This window comes from Schistocerca nitens, chromosome 4, assembly GCF_023898315.1.
Source record: "Schistocerca nitens isolate TAMUIC-IGC-003100 chromosome 4, iqSchNite1.1, whole genome shotgun sequence".
Classification (NCBI taxonomy): domain Eukaryota; kingdom Metazoa; phylum Arthropoda; class Insecta; order Orthoptera; family Acrididae; genus Schistocerca; species Schistocerca nitens.
In genome coordinates, this window is record NC_064617.1 from 221,971,835 (window position 1) to 221,990,112 (window position 18,278).

The window sequence follows — 18,278 nt, forward strand, 5'->3', positions numbered from 1 at the left end:
GTGTTATTTATTAGTTAATTTCTTGGACACTCATTGGAATGATGTAGACATTTTGTTGGATGTTTTGGAAACATTAGAGGCAACAGGAAATAACAAACAATTCCACGAACTGTGGTTCAAATGATGATTGTCGTTCCAATTAAAGTTCATAGCCAACACAGAATAATTTCCGGGCTAAAAGAAAGTATGACAGTAATAGGTTTCAGAGACGAAGAAAATACTGTAAATTTCTTGGTGCAATGAAAGAGGAAGAAAAATATTAAACTCAAGCAGTGTGCAAAGCTGGCTTCATTTCATAGAATCTGAACATAAATTGTATAAATGGAAGAAAGATTTACGCGAAATATGAAATATGTGCCAAAACGAAACTCACAAAAGTGCGAAAGAAAAAGCATTTGAAAGGTTTCGAACAGCTCGTGAGAGTCAATATACCTTACCGAGGGAGATCTGAATTGCAGGTGAGATGAACATTACTGATTTCCTGGCTTCTTTCAGGAAATTATACAGAAAAGGATGTCACAAAATTACAAAGTTTACTTCAAGTAAACGATAGGAGAGAAGTCATTAATAGCCGCGCGGAGTGGCTGTGCGGTTAGAGGCGTCATGTCATGTCACGGATTGCGCGGCCCCTCCCGCTGGAGGTTCGAGTCCTCCCTCGGGCATGGGTGTGTGTGTGTTGTTCTTAGCATAAGCTAGTTTAAGTAGTCTGTAAGTCTAGGGACCGATGACCTCAGCAGTTTGGTCCCTTACGAATTCACACACATTTGAACATTTTGAAGTCATTAATAGGTAATACTATAGAGAAATTCGAACCCGATGTGAAGACGAAGCTTCTTGTGCATACCGCACTTTATCATTTCGAGACAAGCTAAATCTAGCGACCTTGTTGGCCGAGGTTGGGTTTGGCGAGCACGAAGACAGTAGAAACACTCACTGTGTGCGGGTTTGCTGAAATATAAGCCCAGGATGGCTTGCTATGAAGGGCAACAAAACGGAGCGTAGAATATCGTAGACGTACCGCTGTGCTTCAAGGGTGCCGCAGATGATAACCAAATGAATCGTGCTAGGAAATGAAATGACACTCCAGGCGATCATTCCTAGCTAGTGGGCCGTATGGGGGGGGGGGGGGGAGACGACAGTCAGTTTGGTATCCCACCCTTGCCCAGGGCGTCTCCAGACGTGTCTTCGGCCTGGAATCTCACTGACCGGAGTAAAATTGTTTTCAGTAATGAGCACCTCTTCGAACTGAGCCCCGATGACCAGTTAAGAGGTGTCTGGAGTAGGGGCAATGTCCATGAAACTCACATGTATTTATGATCGCATCTCACTTCAAAACCCAGCTGCATACTGCAGAAATCCTCATTTTCGACTGTGGTGATGCGACATGGTAACATCCGGGTACATTTGGTTAATTTCTATGGAATTATTTTGTGGAAACATCAATTTTAACTGGCACAGTAATATCTCGCTGTAATTTTACAAGATGTGCAGAAATGGACTTTCCCGAATGCCAAATACAGAGTGATTTTTCCCACTGTGTACAAACTCTAGGGATTGATCGACGAGAGGATACGGAACTAAAAAGGTCTAACAAATTCATGTCCGGAAATTCATGATTTCCTTGTTAGAGACCACTTATTCAACCATACATTGTTACAAAAAGTGCCGTTTAATACAGTGTCAAAGGCAGCATGAATACGCTGCTGCCGGCCGCGGTGGTCTAGCGGTTCTAGGCGCTCAGTCCGGTGCCGCGCGACTGCTACGGTCGCAGGTTCGAATCCTGCCTCGGGCATGGATGTGTGTGATGTCCTTAGGTTAGTTAGGTTTAAGTAGTTCTAAGTTCTAGGGGACTGATGACCGTAGATGTTAAGTCCCATAGTGCTCAGAGTTATTTGAATACGCTGCTCCACTGTCTCCACATCTGGAATGGGCTCTGAATACGCAGTATTTTTGAGATGGCCTCATAACCAGAAATTGCACGGGTTGAGATCCTGTGAACGAGCAGACCATGCAACTGGACCCCCTCATACGATCCATTGACCAGGGAAGACACGACTGATATGCGTCCGAAAGTTAACCGCGAAATGGGTTGGAGCACCATCATGTGGCAGTCACATAACCTTTCTAATCATCAATGGCGCTTCTTCCACCAGGGGATGAAAAGTCACCCGCAAGAAACGCCGATAGTTCCGGCCTGTTAGGCGACGTGGAGGGAAGAATAGTCCCAAAATACGGTAGCCAATCATCCCCGCTCACACATTCCGGCTGCACCGATACTGATGATTCACTGTCATCATGCCATGTGGGTTGTGCTTACTGTCCAGATGATTGTTATGAAAGCTGAACTACCACCTGTAAAGGTGGCCTCATCTGTGAGTGGGATGGATGACACAAATCTCAGTATCGTGATTTCCTGGTGAAGAAACCAGTGACAAAACTGCTCCCGATGTGGAAAGTATGTCGCTAGTAAGGCCTGCGCACGCTGTAAGTAATGAGGGTAGCAAAAATTGTCATAGAGAACATTCCACACGGTCGTCTAGCTTATCCTGTACTGGCGGGCCAACTGCCTGGTACTGACACGGCGGTCACTTTGCACAATGTTAATCACATTTTCCTCCAAGTCTGGTGTCCGAACATTTGGGGTGCGTCCTTCACGATTTCCTGCTTCTTGAACTGAGCCTGTCTCAGACAAACGGCGAAACACTGTTGCAAACATTGAATGCTGTGGTTGCTATCGGTGAGGATAGGTCTCCTGATACAACTTTTCTGTTCGTCACCCGTCGCCATTTGCCTTTCTGGAAGTAAACACCGCCGCGTGGGATTAGCCGAGCGGTCTAAGGCGCTGCAGTCATGGACTCTGCGGTTGGTCCAGGCGGAGGTTCGAGTCCTCCCTCGGGCATGAGTGTGTGTATTTGTCCTTAGGATAATTTAGGTTAAATAGTGTGTAAGCTTAGGGACTGATGACCTTAGCAGTTAAGTCCCATAAGATTTCATACACATTTGACATTTGGCAAGTAAACACCATGTCGGCAAGCTCTCGTTTCGAGAACGGAACCACTGTGTACAACGCTGTATCACATCCACTACAAGGTGAGTCAGCAAGACTAGTGAATCGGACACAACATTACCAATTACTACGGCAGAAGAGGGCCCAAGGGCGTGACGTATGAGGAACAGTACCACCTTCTAGGAGGAAACCACGCATACTATAACTGTGTATGGCACAGCGCGAATTAGATCGCAGTCTCTGTAACAAAGTATGATTGAATAAATGTCCGCCCCTGGTAGCTGAGTGGTCAGCGCGACGGAATGTCATACCTAAAGGCCCGGGTTCGATTCTCGGCTGGGTCGGAGATTTTCTCCGCTCAGGGACTGGTGTTGTGTTGTCCTAACCATGATCATTTCATTCCCCATCGACACGCAAGTCGCCGACGTGGCGTCGACCCGAAAGACTTGCACCAGGCGAACGGTCTACCCGACGGGAGGCCCTCGCCACACGGCATTTTACCATTGAATGAATGGTCTCTAGCATGGAAACCATGTATCTCCGGACATAAGTTCGTTAGACTTTTTTTGTTCCGTATCCTCTAATCAAGTAATCCCTAGTGTTCGTACACGGTGTAAAAAATCATGTATAGGGCTTTGGAATGAATATATTAAACAGCAGTTGCTTATTTCTAAGAGATGAAATAGGTTTAAAATTATTGCTAACTAAGCTCAAAAACAAAATTTACAACTCGAAGTAGAAATACTAACCGATTTCCCATAGCATTGCCAAGTATAAAAAGAGAAAGCATTAGAACCGTTTTGAAATGGTTTTCGCTAAACTGTTATGAAATGTATCTACGTGCAGTTATTACTAAGAGCTAGTAAGGACATGCAACACTCCTGATTTCGCTACTGAATAATGTCTTTTCTGCTTAAAGGGAGATATTCGATGATCGCAGAGAAAACTTGGCAGGCTACTTCAAGGACCGCGAACCTACCATGTGGACCTTCCATCCGAGAATGGTGTTCGAGCGTTTTGACAGCTTCTTGGAGAGAATGCAAACGATATTGGTAAGCCAACTTCGTTTTTCACGCTTTTCATTCTATCTTTTTTTACGAGGGTGAGTCAAATGAAAACCTTAAATATTTTTTGAAATATTATTTATTGTGCAGAAGTGGTACAAAGCTGTATCAGTTTTCAACATAATCTCCCTCACGCTCAATGAAAGTCCTCCAGCGCTTACAAAGTGCATAAATTCCTCTAGAAAAAAATTCTTTTGGTAATTCGCGCAACCACTCATGCACAGCGTAGCGTACCTCTTCATCAGAACGAAACTTCTTTTCTCCCATTGCGTCTTTGAGTGGTCCAAACAAATGGAAATCACTTGGGGCGAGGTCTGGTGAGTACGGTGGATGAGGAAGACACTCAAAATGCAGGTCTGTGATTGTTGCAACTGTTGTACGGGCAGTGTGGGGCCTTGCATTGTCATGTTGCAAAAGGACGCCTGCTGATAGAAATCCACGTCGCTTTGATTTGATTGCAGGCCGCAGATGATTTTTTAGGGGATCTGTGTATGATGAACTGGTGACAGTGGTCCCTCTAGGCATGTAATGCTCCAAAACGACGCCTTTTTCTTCCCAAAAGAGAGTCAGTATAACCTTCCATGCTAATGGTTCTGTTCGAAACTTCTTTGGTTTTGGTGATGAGGAATGGCGCCATTCCTTGCTCGCTCTCTTCGTTTCAAGTTGGTGGAAGTCAACCCAGGTTTCGTCCCGAGTAACGATTCTTGCAAGGAAGCCATCAGCTTCTCGGTCAAAGCGCCGAAGAAGTTCTTCACAAGCATCAACACGTCGTTCTCTCATTTCAGGAGTCAGTTGCCGTGGCACCCATTTTGCAGACACTTTGTGAAACTGGAGCACATCGTGCACAATGTGGTGTGCTGACCATGACTAATCTGTAACTATGCTGCAATGACATTCAGTGTCACTCTGCAGTTTTCCTTTACTGTGGCTTCAACTGTTGCAATGTTCTGTCGAGTCACAATTCGTTGTACCTGACCTGCAGTATCTTCCACTCTAGTCACACCATTTGCGAAATTCCTACTCCATTCATAGACTTGCTGCTGTGACAAACATGCATCACCGTACTGAACCTTCATTCGTCGATGAATTTCAATAGGTTTCACACCTTCACTACGCAAAAACCAAATAACAGAACGCTGTCCTCCTCTGGTGCAAGTCGCAAGTGTGGCGACCATCTTTATACTGATACTGCGACGGTATGTGTGCATCTGCACTATGCTGCCACCTACATGCCATTCTGCACGCTGTTTGTAGCACGCTTACCAACTTACAGGATAACGGCGCGAAATTTCGATTTGTTATTACAAATTTAAGGTTTTCATTTGACTTGCCCTCGTAACAAGTGTTTGGGATGCATAAAATTATGAAGGGAATGTCACAATAGGACAGCAAATCTGTAAAAACGTCGCTGACTACACTGATCAAAAGTATTCGGACACCCGTATTTAGTGCGAAATTTACCCTTAGATGCCACGAGGGGTGTAAACACCAGCATAAAAGGAGCCGGGGAACACTGTAATGTCAGCAGAGAAGCAATAACAGCAAAACTGGTCGGTGAGGAGAGCTCACTGCCTTCGAACGTTGCCAATCATTGGATGTCACGTGGATAAGAAATCCATCAGCGACATTTGAACCCTTCTAAAGCCGTCAAAGCTGACTGTTGATGATGTGACTGCGAATTGGAAAGGCGAAGGAACAACCACAGCTGACCAAGACAGGGCAGGCTTCACGTACTGACGGCCAGGGGCCGTCGAGAGTTGTAGAAGATGGTTGTAAAAAGTCTCATGAAATAAGCGGAACAAGTCACTCGTGAGTTCCAAAGTGTTACCATCAGTCCGTCTAGCACAATGACTGTAACCAGGAAGTTAAAAGGAATGGGGTACAATCGTCGAGCATGTCCTCAAAGCCACATATTTCTGTTGTCAATTCTAAGCGATTTTGAGGTGATGTAAAGAGCGACGCTAGTGGATGGCTGCAAATGAATGATCTGAAGTGCTGGATCACGCAGTACCCTGTGGCAATCCGATGGAAGGGTATAGGTTTGGCGAATACTTGGAGAACGTTACCTGCCATCAGGTGTAGTGCCAGCAGTGAAGTAAACCAAGGTGACAAAAGTCATGGGCCACCTCCTAGTATCGATTTGCCCGGTGTAGTGCAGCAACTCGACGTGGGCATGGACTCAACAAGTCGTTGGAAGTTCCCTGCAGAAGTACTGAGACGAAGTCGTCAATAATTGCGAAAATGTTGCCGGTGCAGGATTTTGTGCACGAAATGACCTCTCATCTACATCTACATCTACGTGATTACTCTGCTATTCACATTAAAGTGCCAGGCAGAAGATTCAATGAACCACCTTCAAGCTGTCTCTCGACCGTTCCACTCTCGAACGGCACGCGGGAAAAACAAGCACTTAAATTTTTCCGTGCGAGCCCTTTTTCCTCTTATCGTGATGATCATTTCTCCCTATGTAGGTGGGTGCCAACAGAATGTTTTCGCAATCGGAGGAGAAAACTGGCGATTGAGATTTCATGAGAATATCTCGTCGCAACGAAAAACGCCTTTGTTTTAATGATTGCCACTCCACGTGTCATGTCAGTGACATTATATGCCCTATTTCGCAATAATACAAAACGAGCTGCCCTTCTTAGTACTTTTTCGATGTCATCCGTCAGTCCCACCTGATGCGGATCCCACACCGCACAGCAATACTCCAGAATAGGGCGGACAAGCGTGGTGTAAGCAGTCTCTTTAGTAGACCTGTTGCGCCTCCTACGTGTTCTAGCAATGAATCGCAGTCTTTGGTTTGCTCTACCGACAATATTATCTATGTGATCGTTCCAATTTAGGTTATTTGTAATTGTAATCCCTAAGTATTTAGTTGAATTTACAGCCTTCAGATTTGTGTGACTTGTCGCGTAGTCGAAATTTAGCTGATTTCTTTTAGTACTCATGTGAATAACTTCACACGTTTCCTTATTCAGGGTCAATTGCCACTTTTCGCACCAGACATCTTATCTAAATCATTTTGCAAGACGTTTTGATCATCTGATGACTTTACAAGACGGTAAATGACAGCATCATCTGCAAACAATCTAAGACGGCTACTCAGATTGTCTCCTATGTCGTTAATATAGATCGGGGCCTATAAAACTTCCTTGGGGAACGCCGGATATTATTTCTGTTCTACTCGATGACTTTCCGTCTATTACTACGAACTGTGACCTTTCTGACAGGAAATCACGAATCCAGTCGCACAACTGAGGCGATACTCCGTAGGCACGCAGTTTGGTTAGAAGACGCTTGTGAGGAACGGTGTCGAAAGCCTTCTGGAAATCTAAAAATATGGAATCAATTTGACATCCCGTGTCGACAGCACTTATTACTTCATGAGTATGAACAGCTAGTTGTGTTTCACAAGAACGATATTTTCTGAAACCGCGCTGACTATGTGTCAATAAATCGTTTTCTTCGAGGTACTTCATAATGTTCGAATACAGTATATGTTCCAAAACCCTACTGCAAATCGACGTTGGTGATATAGGCCTGTAATTCAGCGGATTACTCCTACTTACCTTTTTGAGTATTGGTGTGAACTGAGCAATTTTCCAGTCTTTAGGTTATGTTTCATGAATTTTTCATGGGATTCATGTCGAGCGATATGGGTGGCCAGATCATTCTTTTGAATTGACATGGCGCATTGTCATCCATAAAAATTCCGTCGTTGTTTGAGAACATGAGGTCCATGAACGGCTGCATATGGTCTCCATGTAGCCGAACATAACCATTTCTAATCAATGATAGATTCAGACGGACCAGAGGAGCCAGTCCGTTCCATGTAAACACAGGCCACACCATTATGGGGACACCACTAGCTTGCAGAGTGCAACTTAGGTCCATGGCTTCGTGCGGTCTGTGCCACACCCGAACCTTACCATCTGCTCTTACCAACTGAAATCTGGACTCATCTGACCAGCCAACGGTTTTCCAGTGGTCTGGGGTCCAACCGATATGGTCACGAGCCCAGGATCAACATGTACATGCGTTTTGAAAGTTGATAGACAAGAGCCTGCTCCAACTTTTTCACTTCACAACACTTTAAACCAATTTTAAGGTGGGGAGAAACAGAGGAAATGACATTAACTTCTATTCATTGCAGGCCCAAGTGTGTATCCACCACACACATTTCAAACAAAAAGTTACTATTCATGCAGCAAAGAAAACGTGAATGCATGTCCAAACTGTCACCAAATAAAGGTACAGAAACTAAATATCTTCTCTTGGATTGTACTTTCAGCACAACATTAAGTAAAACCTCTTGTTAATCTGACATTGTAATCCACTTACTACTTAAAGTTGAGATTTCTTACAAGCACCATTTATCAATCCGTCATTTGAAAAAATTTATTACAAAAATACACAAGTTGACTGCATAACTCCCAACTTTCAGAAAGAAAATCTTTCGTCTCCCTTAAATTCACAGTATTTGCATAATTTTTACTTCATAATCAGAACTGACCTGCCACATAAATATTCTGAAGTGTGTATTCTTGTGACACTCAAATGTTGAAACATATAACTGTTCTTCAAACATTGAGTTACATCTATTTTTAGTGACAAAACAAAAATTAAAAATAATTTTACAAGTTGTCAGTTATTAGTCAAAGGCAATTCATGATAGTGTATTTAATACAACAGAATGGTCATGTATTTAACAACTAAATAAATTTCTTTCCGCAGTCTTATTTAAATGCTTAATTTCATTTTATTCAGTGCTTCAATACAGACTGCTGAGCCACCTCTGGCTTCAAACAAGGGTTAAGTCTTCGCTGTTTTAGTTACTTTGGACAGTAACTTCTCTGGGAGGCGTACTATTTGCAATTGGAGCTGGTGTCTGTTGCATGTTTGTTGAGCTGTTTCTATTGCGGTTAGCTCCTAGTATCCCATATCCTTGGCCTCTGAAGTTGTTGCGGTAGTGACCTCTGTAACCACCTCTGTTGTAATAACCACGACCTCTAAATCAGCCCCGGCGTGCTGATACTATCCCAGATGTTTCAGAGTTCAGCTTAAGTTCTGTCCTCCAATCAGATCTTTGTGAACGCCCTTTACTTCTCTCTACTGCTTCACAGCTTATATTGTCGAAGAAAGACTTTGATCAGTCATAACACACTTCATGTTCTTCTTGAAGTGTATTATGGCCGATCAAAAAAGCGGATCGTTCGTCGTACGTCCCGCATTGATTTCTGCTGTTATTTCATGCAGTGTTACTTGTCTGTTAGCACTGACAAACACCGCTGCCCGCGTTCATTATGTGTAGGCCGTCGGCCATTGCGTTGTCCGTGGTGAGAGACAGTGCCTGAAATGTGGTATTCCCAGCACAGTATTCACAATGTGGATCACGGAATATTGAATTCCCTAACGATTTACGAAATGGAATGTCCCATGCGTCTAGCTCCAAGTACCATTCTGTGTTCACAGTCTGTTAATTTCCGTCGTGCGGCCACAATCGGGTCGAAACATTTTCACACGAATCACCTGAGAACAAATGACAGCTCCGCCAATACATAGCCCTTTTATACATTATGTACGCGATACTACCACAGTTTGTATATGTGCATATCAGTATCCCATGGCTTTTGTCACCTCAGTGTATATGCGGTAGAGATGTGGTTTCAAACGAGAAAACTTAGGGGTAAGATTAGAACAGTGGAAATGGATTATATGAGAATCCGTTAAACTCGTGGTTACCTCAATGCAAAGAGGAGGTAGTGTTACAGTCTGGTTGTGTTTGTCTTGGTGGGGGTGTGATCCCCTTCTTATGCAGTAAGAAACTACTAAATTCGGAAGAATATCAATACAATTTACAGCACTGTGTACTGCTTCCAGAGGAGGAACAGTTCACAGACGATGATTGCATCAGCATGATGGTATACCCTGTCATAAAGCAGAATATGTGAGGTAATAGTTTGGGGTCAATAACATTCCTCATGTGGACTGGCCTGCCCAGTGTCTCGATCTGAACGCAATGGAACATCTTTGGGATGAGTTAGAATCTCGACTTCGTTACAGACCCCAGCATCTAACATCACTACCTTCTCTGCTCTCGCGCCTGAGGAAGATTGGTCTGCCATTTCTCCACAAGCTGACTGAAAGTGTCCTCAGCAGAGTTCAAGCCACCATAAAGGTTTAGTGTGACACCCCCCCCCCCCCTTTTAGTGTCCATTTGTATAGAAACCAGATGGCAGTTATAAGAGTCGAGAGGCATGAAAGGGAAGCAGCGGTGGGGAAGGGAGTGAGACAGGGTTGTAGGCTCTCCCCGATGTTATTCAATCTGTATATTGAGCAAGCAGTAAAGGAAACAAAAGAAAAATTTGGAGTAGGTATTAAAATCCATCGAGAAGAAATAAAAACTTTGAGGTTCGCCGATGACATTGTAATTCTGTCAGAGACAGCAAAGGACTTGGAAGAGCAGTTGAACGGAATAGACAGTGTCTTGAAAGGAGGATATAAGATGAACATCAACAAAAGCAAAACGAGGATAATGGAATGTTGTCAAATTAAGTCGGGTGATGGTGAGGGGATTAGGAAATGAGACACTTAAAGTAGTAAAGGAGGTTTGCTATTTGGGGAGCAAAATAACTGATGATGGTCGAAGTAGAGAGGATATAAAATGTAGACTGGGAATGGCAAGGAAAGCGTTTCTGAAGAAGAGAAATTTTTTAACATCGAGTATAGATTTAAGTGTCAGGAAGTCGTTTCTGAAAGTATTTGTGTGGAGTGTAGCCATGTATGGAAGTGAAACATAGACGATAAATAGTTTGGACAAGAAGAGAATATAAGCTTTCGAAATGTGGTGCTACAGAAGAATGCTGAAGATTAGATGGGTAGATCACATAACTAATGAGGAGGTATTGAATAGAATTGGGGAGAAGAGGAGTTTGTGGCACAACTTGACAAGAAGAAGGGATCGGTTGGTAGGACATTTTCTGAGGCATCAAGGGATCACCAATTTAGCATTGGAGGGCAGCGTGGAGGGTAAAAATCGTAGAGAGAGACAAAAAGATGAATACACTAAGCGGATTCAGAAGGATGTATGTTGCAGTAAGTACTGGGAGATGAAGAAGCTTGCACAGGATAGAGTAGTATGGAGAGCTGCATCAAACCAGTCTCAGGACTGAAGACCACAACAACAACAATAGGTGTCTGGGTACTTTTGATCAGATAGTGGCTGGCCTTTGTGGCTGAGCGGTTCTAGGTGCTGCAGTCCGGAACCGCACTGCTGCTACGGTCGCAGGTTCGAATCCTGCCTCGGGCATGGCTGTGTGTGATGCCCTTAGTTAGGTTTAAGTAGTTCTAAGTCTAGGGGACTGAAGACCTCAGATGTTAGGTCCCAAAGTGCTTAGAGCCATTTGAACCATTTGATCAGGTAGTGTATATGTGGCAGTCTGGTGATGAGCCTAGCCTCCAAACTAGTTTTGGGAAAATAAATTATTCCTTCGGAATTAATGTGCCTGGTTGCAGGTTTCTTCCCGACTGATGTTTTGAATTATCCGTTTGAACCTCAGACTGATAGTTGGTACCAGCGATGGCGTCAATCTGTGAGACAAACGTGGTAGCAGAGCGCTGGTGCCCGCAGCACTTCTTCGACACGGTGGTGGAGTTCCTGAAGCTGGAGAAGGTGGAGATCGGCGGAATGAAGGGGCGCACGCTGTCGGCCAAGGTGTGCGGCGTGTACCACGAGTTCAGCGAGCTGCTGGTGCAGTTCGGCGCCAAGTCGTACGACGCGCTCGACCCGGAGGACGCATCGTTCACGCGCGACTACGCCGGTTTCACCGCCAGGATCTGCGACCTGGACCGCCGGCTCGCCGCTGTCTTCTGCCAGGCCTTCGACGACTGCGCGAACCTCGAGAGCGTCTTCAAGGTGGGCAGTGGCCGCTCTTCCCAAGCTGCAGCGCTCCTCTTGCATATCCATAATCTGAGCACTGCCAGCTTTCCTTTAGCTGTTCTTGTACGCTATGAGCCAAAACATTATGACCACCTAGTTAAAAGCGTGTTGGTCCACCTCTGGAACGCTATTCAGCAGTGATTCTACATGTCATGGATTCGACCAAGCACTTGATAAGTTTCCAGAGGTTTGTGGCACCAAATGAGTGCCATGGATTCGACGAGTACTTGATAGGTTTCCAGATGTTTGTAGCACCAGGTACCTAAGCACAGGTCACACGCTTCTCGGGCGGTTGCTTTGAGCGTCCGGAGCTGGCGTCCGATAGCGCCCCACTTGGGTTTCATCGGAATCAGATAAGCCGAATTTAATGGCCAAACCATCAAGGAGAATTCACTACCGTGCTCATCATTATACGAGGGCTATTCAAAAAGTAGAGGAACGTTTTGGCATTTAAAAAAAACTAAGTACAAGAAATACATTTTATTATATACGGTACATCTGAAAGAGTGACTGACATACTATTTTCCCACGTAGCCTCCACAGATGAGACACCTATCATAGCAGTGGACAAGCTTTGAAAGATCTTCGTCGTAAAATTCTGCAGCCTGAGACTTCAGCCAGTGAGTCACTCCCGCATGGTGTTCTGCGTCGTCATCAAAGCGCTGCGTTGCAAGCCAGTTCTTCATCTTAGGAAACAAGTGGAAGTCGATTGGTGCAAGATCGGGGCTGTGGGGCGGAAGAAGGAAAATTTCCCATTTGAACGAATTAAGGAGTTCTTTGGTGCTGTTTCCCGTGTGAGGTCGGGCATTGTCGTGCAGAAACAAAATTTTGGATGTCAGCTTTCCTCAGCGTTTTTATTTTGAACTGCTCTTCTAAGGCTAAGGGCGTTCGAGAAAATCAATAAGAAGCACACCTTCTCTATCTCAAATCCCTGTCGCCATCAGCTTCCTTGCTGACAAGGTTTGCAAACATTTTCTTGGTTTTTGGGGTGATCTTGTGTGCCCCTACTCCATGGACTGTAATTTTGTCTCGCAACTGACGTGTTTCACCCAAGTCTCGTCAGCAGTTACGATTCGATCCAGTAATTAATCACCATCTTCGTGGTAGGCCTCCAGAAATGTCAACGTTGCCCCCATTCACTGTTCTTTCAAATGGTTCAAATGGCTCTGAGTACTATGGGACTTAACATCCGAGGTCATCAGCTCCCTAGAACCTAACTAACCTGAGGACATCACACACGTCGATGCCCGAGGCAGGATTCGAGCCTGCGACTGTAGCTGTCGCGCGGTTCCAGACTGAAGCGCCTAGAACCGCTCGCCTAGCTTTTGAGTGACAATTTCTAACAACAAAGTCCGCGAAACTTGTGGAAAAGAACGTGAAAGCTCGGTTACTGTGAAACGACGGTTTTCACGAATCGTTTCATCAACTTTAGCGACAAGATCATTAGTCACAATGCTCGGGCGTCCACTCTTCTCTTCATCATGAGCGTTGGTTCGGCCATTTTTAAACCGAATGCACCATTTCCGGACGAAACATTCACTCATTACGTTGATTCCGTACACTTCGCACAGTTCACGGTAAATTTCTATAGGTTTTAGGTTTTTTGCGAACAAAAATCGTATCACAGGCCGCGCCCCACAACTGGCGGGATTTTCGATTGCAGCGCACATTTCAAATTCCAATATCCAAAACACTAGACGCGCAGAGATGTTCCCGCTGTCACGGATGGATGCCGACTGACCTGCCGCTGACTCTAACAGACGGGCCTTTACCTTGGCCAGAGGTATGGGAGTTTATGCTTTTAAAAGCTGATCCTGCTTTGTTCCTTGCCGGTTGAATAGATGAAGCCTGGCGTTGTGGTTTGTCCTCCCTTGTACTGGTGGTGGTTCCTAACTGCCAGCATGCAGGCATGCTAGCGGTGGGAGTTGGCGTTTTGACTCTTCTTTCCGTCGCGCATGATGCTTAGCGCGGTCTCGAACTCCGCTGACAGCTTCCGCTCTCCATCGCGGACCTCCTTCCGTAACCGGGTGACTGCGTCCTCCAGGATGAAGTCCCAGTCGCACGGCGTGAAGACAGGGTCTGTGTTGATGATGTGTAGGTCCTTCTTGTTGACGAATTCGAACATGATTGTTCTATACCCGCCACGTAGTTCGAACGGCCTGGCTTCCGTTTCCCTTCGACCTGCGCGAAGAGGTAGGGGTGCTTGTGGGCGTTGTAGCTCCGGTACCGCAACATGATGGCAGTCTTCTTCAGTACCTGCGGCATGTTGTTACTGTCTGGAAACGGTATGGTGCCGGAATTGGCCACTTCTTTTTTTCCCCTGGGGCTTGCCGGTCTCTTCGTCTTGTTTCCCCTGCAGCTTGATCTCCCCAACGGGAGGTGGGGAAGGAGCAGACGGCACTAGGTCCACGGGCATCTCCCCTGTTGCCGAGCACGCACATACCAAGATATACGCGATCGACGCGCTCCTAGCGGCGTCAGACGGAAACGTTCCCTATTTTCTGCATAGCCCTCGTAGCACGATTCTGGCCTTGTGGCATGGACAGTTATCCTGCTGGGAGGTGCCATCGCTGTTGGGGAAGACATCAGACATAAGGGGTTACAGGTGGTCCCAAATAATATTCACGGCAGTTATAAGAGTCGAGAGGGATGAAAGGGAAGCAGTGGTTGGGAAGGGAGTGAGACAGGGTTGTAGCCTCTCACCGATGTTATTCAATCTGTATATTGAGCAAGCAGTAAAGGAAACAAAAGAAAAATTCGGAGTAGGTATTAAAATCCATGGAGAAGAAACAAAAACTTTGAGGTTCGCCGATGACATTGTATTTCTGTCAGAGACAGCAAAGGACTTGGAAGAGCAGTTGAACGGAATGGACAGTGTCTTGAAAGGAGGATATAAGATGAACATCAACAAAAGCAAAACGAGGATAATGGAATGTAGTCGAATTACGTCGGGTGATGGTGAGGGAATTAGATTAGGAAATGAGACACTTAAAGTAGTAAAGGAGTTTTGCTATTTGGGGAGCAAAATAACTGATGATGGTCGAAGTAGAGAAGATATAAAATGTAGACTGGCAATGGCAAGGAAAGCGTTTCTGAAGAAGAGAAATTTGTTAACATCGAATATAGATTTAAGCACCAGGAAGTCGTTTCTGAAAGTATTTCTATGGAGGGTAGCCATGTATGGAAGTGAAACGTGGACGATAAATAGTTTAGACAAGAAGAGAATAGAAGCTTTCAAAATGTGGTGCTACAGAAGAATGCTGAAGATTAGATGGGTAGATCACATAACTAATGAGGAGGTATTGAATAGAATTGGGGAGAAGAAGAGTTTGTGGCACAACTTGACAAGAAGGAGGGACCGGTTGGTAGGACATGTTGTGAGGCATCAAGGGATCACAGATTTAGCATTGGAGGGCAGCGTAGAGGGTAAAAATCATAGAGGGAGACCAAGTGATGAATACACTAAGCAGATTCAGACGGATGTAGGTGTCAGTAAGTACTGGGAGATGATGAAGCTTGCACTGGATAGGGTAACATGGAGAGCTGCATCAAACCAGTCTCAGGATTGAAGACCACAACAACGTGAAGTTTGGAAGGTAGGAGACAAGGTACTGGCGGAATTAAAGTTGTGAGGACGGGTCGTGAGTCGTGCTTGGGTAGCTCAGATGGTAGAGCACTTACTCGCGAAAGGCAAATGTCCCAAGTTCTAGTCTCGGTCCGGCACACAGTTTTAATCTGCCAGGAAGTTTCAATGTTCACGTAGTCCACAGCAGTCGTGGGGCCTTCGATTACTACACAGGACCCATGGAAGCCCAGGTGAATATCGACGTAACATAATACCACTCCCACCGCGATCCCCCGGTAGCTGAGTGGTCAGCAAGACGGAATGTCAATCCTAAGGGGCGGGGTTCGATTCCCAGCTGGGTCGGAGATTTTCTCCTCTCAGGGACTGGGTGTTGTGTTGTCCTAATCATCATCATTTCATGCCCATCTACATCTACATCTACATTTATACTCCGCAAGCCACCCAACGGTGTGTGGCGGAGGGCACTTTACGTGCCACTGTCATTACCTCCCTTTCCTGTTCCAGACGCGTATGGTTCGCGGGAAGATCGACTGCCGGAAAGCCACCGTGCACCTTCGAATCTCTCTAATTTTACATTCGTGATCTTTTCGGGAGGTATAAGTAGGAGGAAGCAATATATTGGATACCTCACCCAGAAACGCACCATCTCGAAACCTGGACAGCAAGCTACACCGCGATGCAGAGCGCGTCTCTTGCAGAGTCTGCCACTTGAGTTTGCTAAACATCTCCGTAATGCTATCACGCTTACCAAATAGCCCTGTGACGAAACGCGCCGCTCTTCTTTGGATCTTGTCTATCTCCTCTGTCAACCCGACATGGTGCGGATCCCACACTGATGAACAATACTCAAGTATAGGTCGAACGAGTGTTTTGTAAGCGACCTCCTTTGTTGATGGACTACATTTTCTAAGGACTCTCCCAATGAATCTCAACCTGGCACCCGCCTTACCAACAAATAATTTTATATGATCATTCCGCTTCAAATCGTTCCGAAAGCATACTCCAGATATTTTACAGAAGTAACTGCAAGTCGCCGAAGTGGCGTCAAATAGAAAGACTTGCACCCGACGAACGGTCTACCCGACGGGAGGCCCTCACCACACGACATTTACGTTTTCCCTCTCCCACTGGCCTGCGTCCGTTCGCCTGGAAGACGGCGTATACGGACACGACCATCAACTTAATTTAAGAATAAACTGGATTCATGCGACCAGGCGACACGACTCCACTGATCCGCGGTCCAGTCTCGATCACTCCATGCCCACTGTAATCATAAGTGTTGGGTCACCATAGGAACACGTAAGGGTCATTTTCTGCGGAACACCATGTTAAACATCGTGCGCTGCACGATGTGCTCCAAAACACTGGTGCCTGCGGCAGCACCGTACTCTGTCGTCTGATCTGCCACAAATGACCGCCTGCTTTAGCGAGTGGGCAAGCCTCCGATCCCTATTATCTGGGTTGAGGTATGAGCGTCCGTCTTCTTGTTGCCTGCTCGTGGTTTCAGCATTCTCCAAGCACTTTCCATAGATGCTCACGATGGCAGCACGCGTACAGCCGATCGGCTTCACCGTTTCCGAGATGCTCGCTCCCAGACACTGGGTCACAACAGTCTGGCTTTTGTCACAGCCGCATAAGACGGCGTATTTCCGCATTTGCGCCACTTATCGTCGCTAGAGTGATTCCCCATCCGTCTCTGCTCCGCTCATTCGCTACTCACATTTACCAGTCACATCACGTGCCCTCAGTGCCATCAGGCAGCACATGACCTCGCATTGGGCAGAGGTCATAATGTTTTGGCTCATCCGTGTACTCGTCTCTCCCAGAATACATCATATTAAAAAATTATTTAGTGTGGACCAAAACAGGAAAGAAATTTCAAGCAAACATGGGCTCTAAACTGCGTACATTAAGAACCATGAGCACTTGTTCATCTCTACTACCATCACACACATCTCTTCTACTGCCAAGTCTTAGCTAGTACGAACGACATAGACAATGCAAAACTAATCACAGATCCGTCTGTCATTGTCATTTAAATATTTCAAAAACTACATTAAAATTGCTACCCCACGAAGATGGCGTGCTACAGACGCGTAATTTAACCGAAAGGAAGAAAATGCTGTGATATGCAAATGATTAGCTTTTCAGAGCATTCACACAAGGTTGGCGCCGGGTGGCGTCACCTAAAACGTGCTGACATAAGGAAAGTTTCCAACCGATTTCTCATACACAAACAGCAGTTGACCGTCGTTGCCTGGTGAAACGTTGTTGTGATGTCTCGAGTAAGGAGAAGAAATGCGTACCATCACGTTTCCGACGTTGATAAAGGTCGGATTGTAGCCTATCGCGATTTCGGTTTATCGTATCGCGACATTGCTGCTCGCTTTGGTCGAGATCCAATGACTGTTAGCAGAATATGGAATCAGTGGGTTCAGGAGGGAAATACGGAACGCCGTGCTGGATCCCAACGGCCTCGTATCACTAGCAGTCGACATGACAGGCATCTTATCCGCATGGCTGTAACGGATCGTGCAGCCACGTCTCGATCCATGAGTCAGCAGATGGGGACGTTTGCAAGACAACAACCATATGCACGAACAGTTGGACTGTCAGCTCAGAGACCATGGCTGCGGCTACCCTTGACGCTGCATTCAGACAGGAGCGCCTGCGATGGTG

At 45.7% G+C, this 18,278-nt stretch overlaps 1 protein-coding gene across 1 annotated transcript in view; it reads left to right on the plus strand.

Annotated features, from left to right (window-relative positions):
- The window catches only part of LOC126252221 (dynein beta chain, ciliary), a 769,797-nt gene that overhangs the window by 77,410 nt on the left and 674,109 nt on the right, over positions 1 to 18,278 (plus strand). The window contains exons 8-9 of the mRNA XM_049953092.1: positions 3,927 to 4,059; positions 11,705 to 11,989. Of these exons, the coding sequence (XP_049809049.1) occupies positions 3,927 to 4,059; positions 11,705 to 11,989 (418 nt within the window). The remainder of the gene's footprint in view (positions 1 to 3,926; positions 4,060 to 11,704; positions 11,990 to 18,278) is intronic.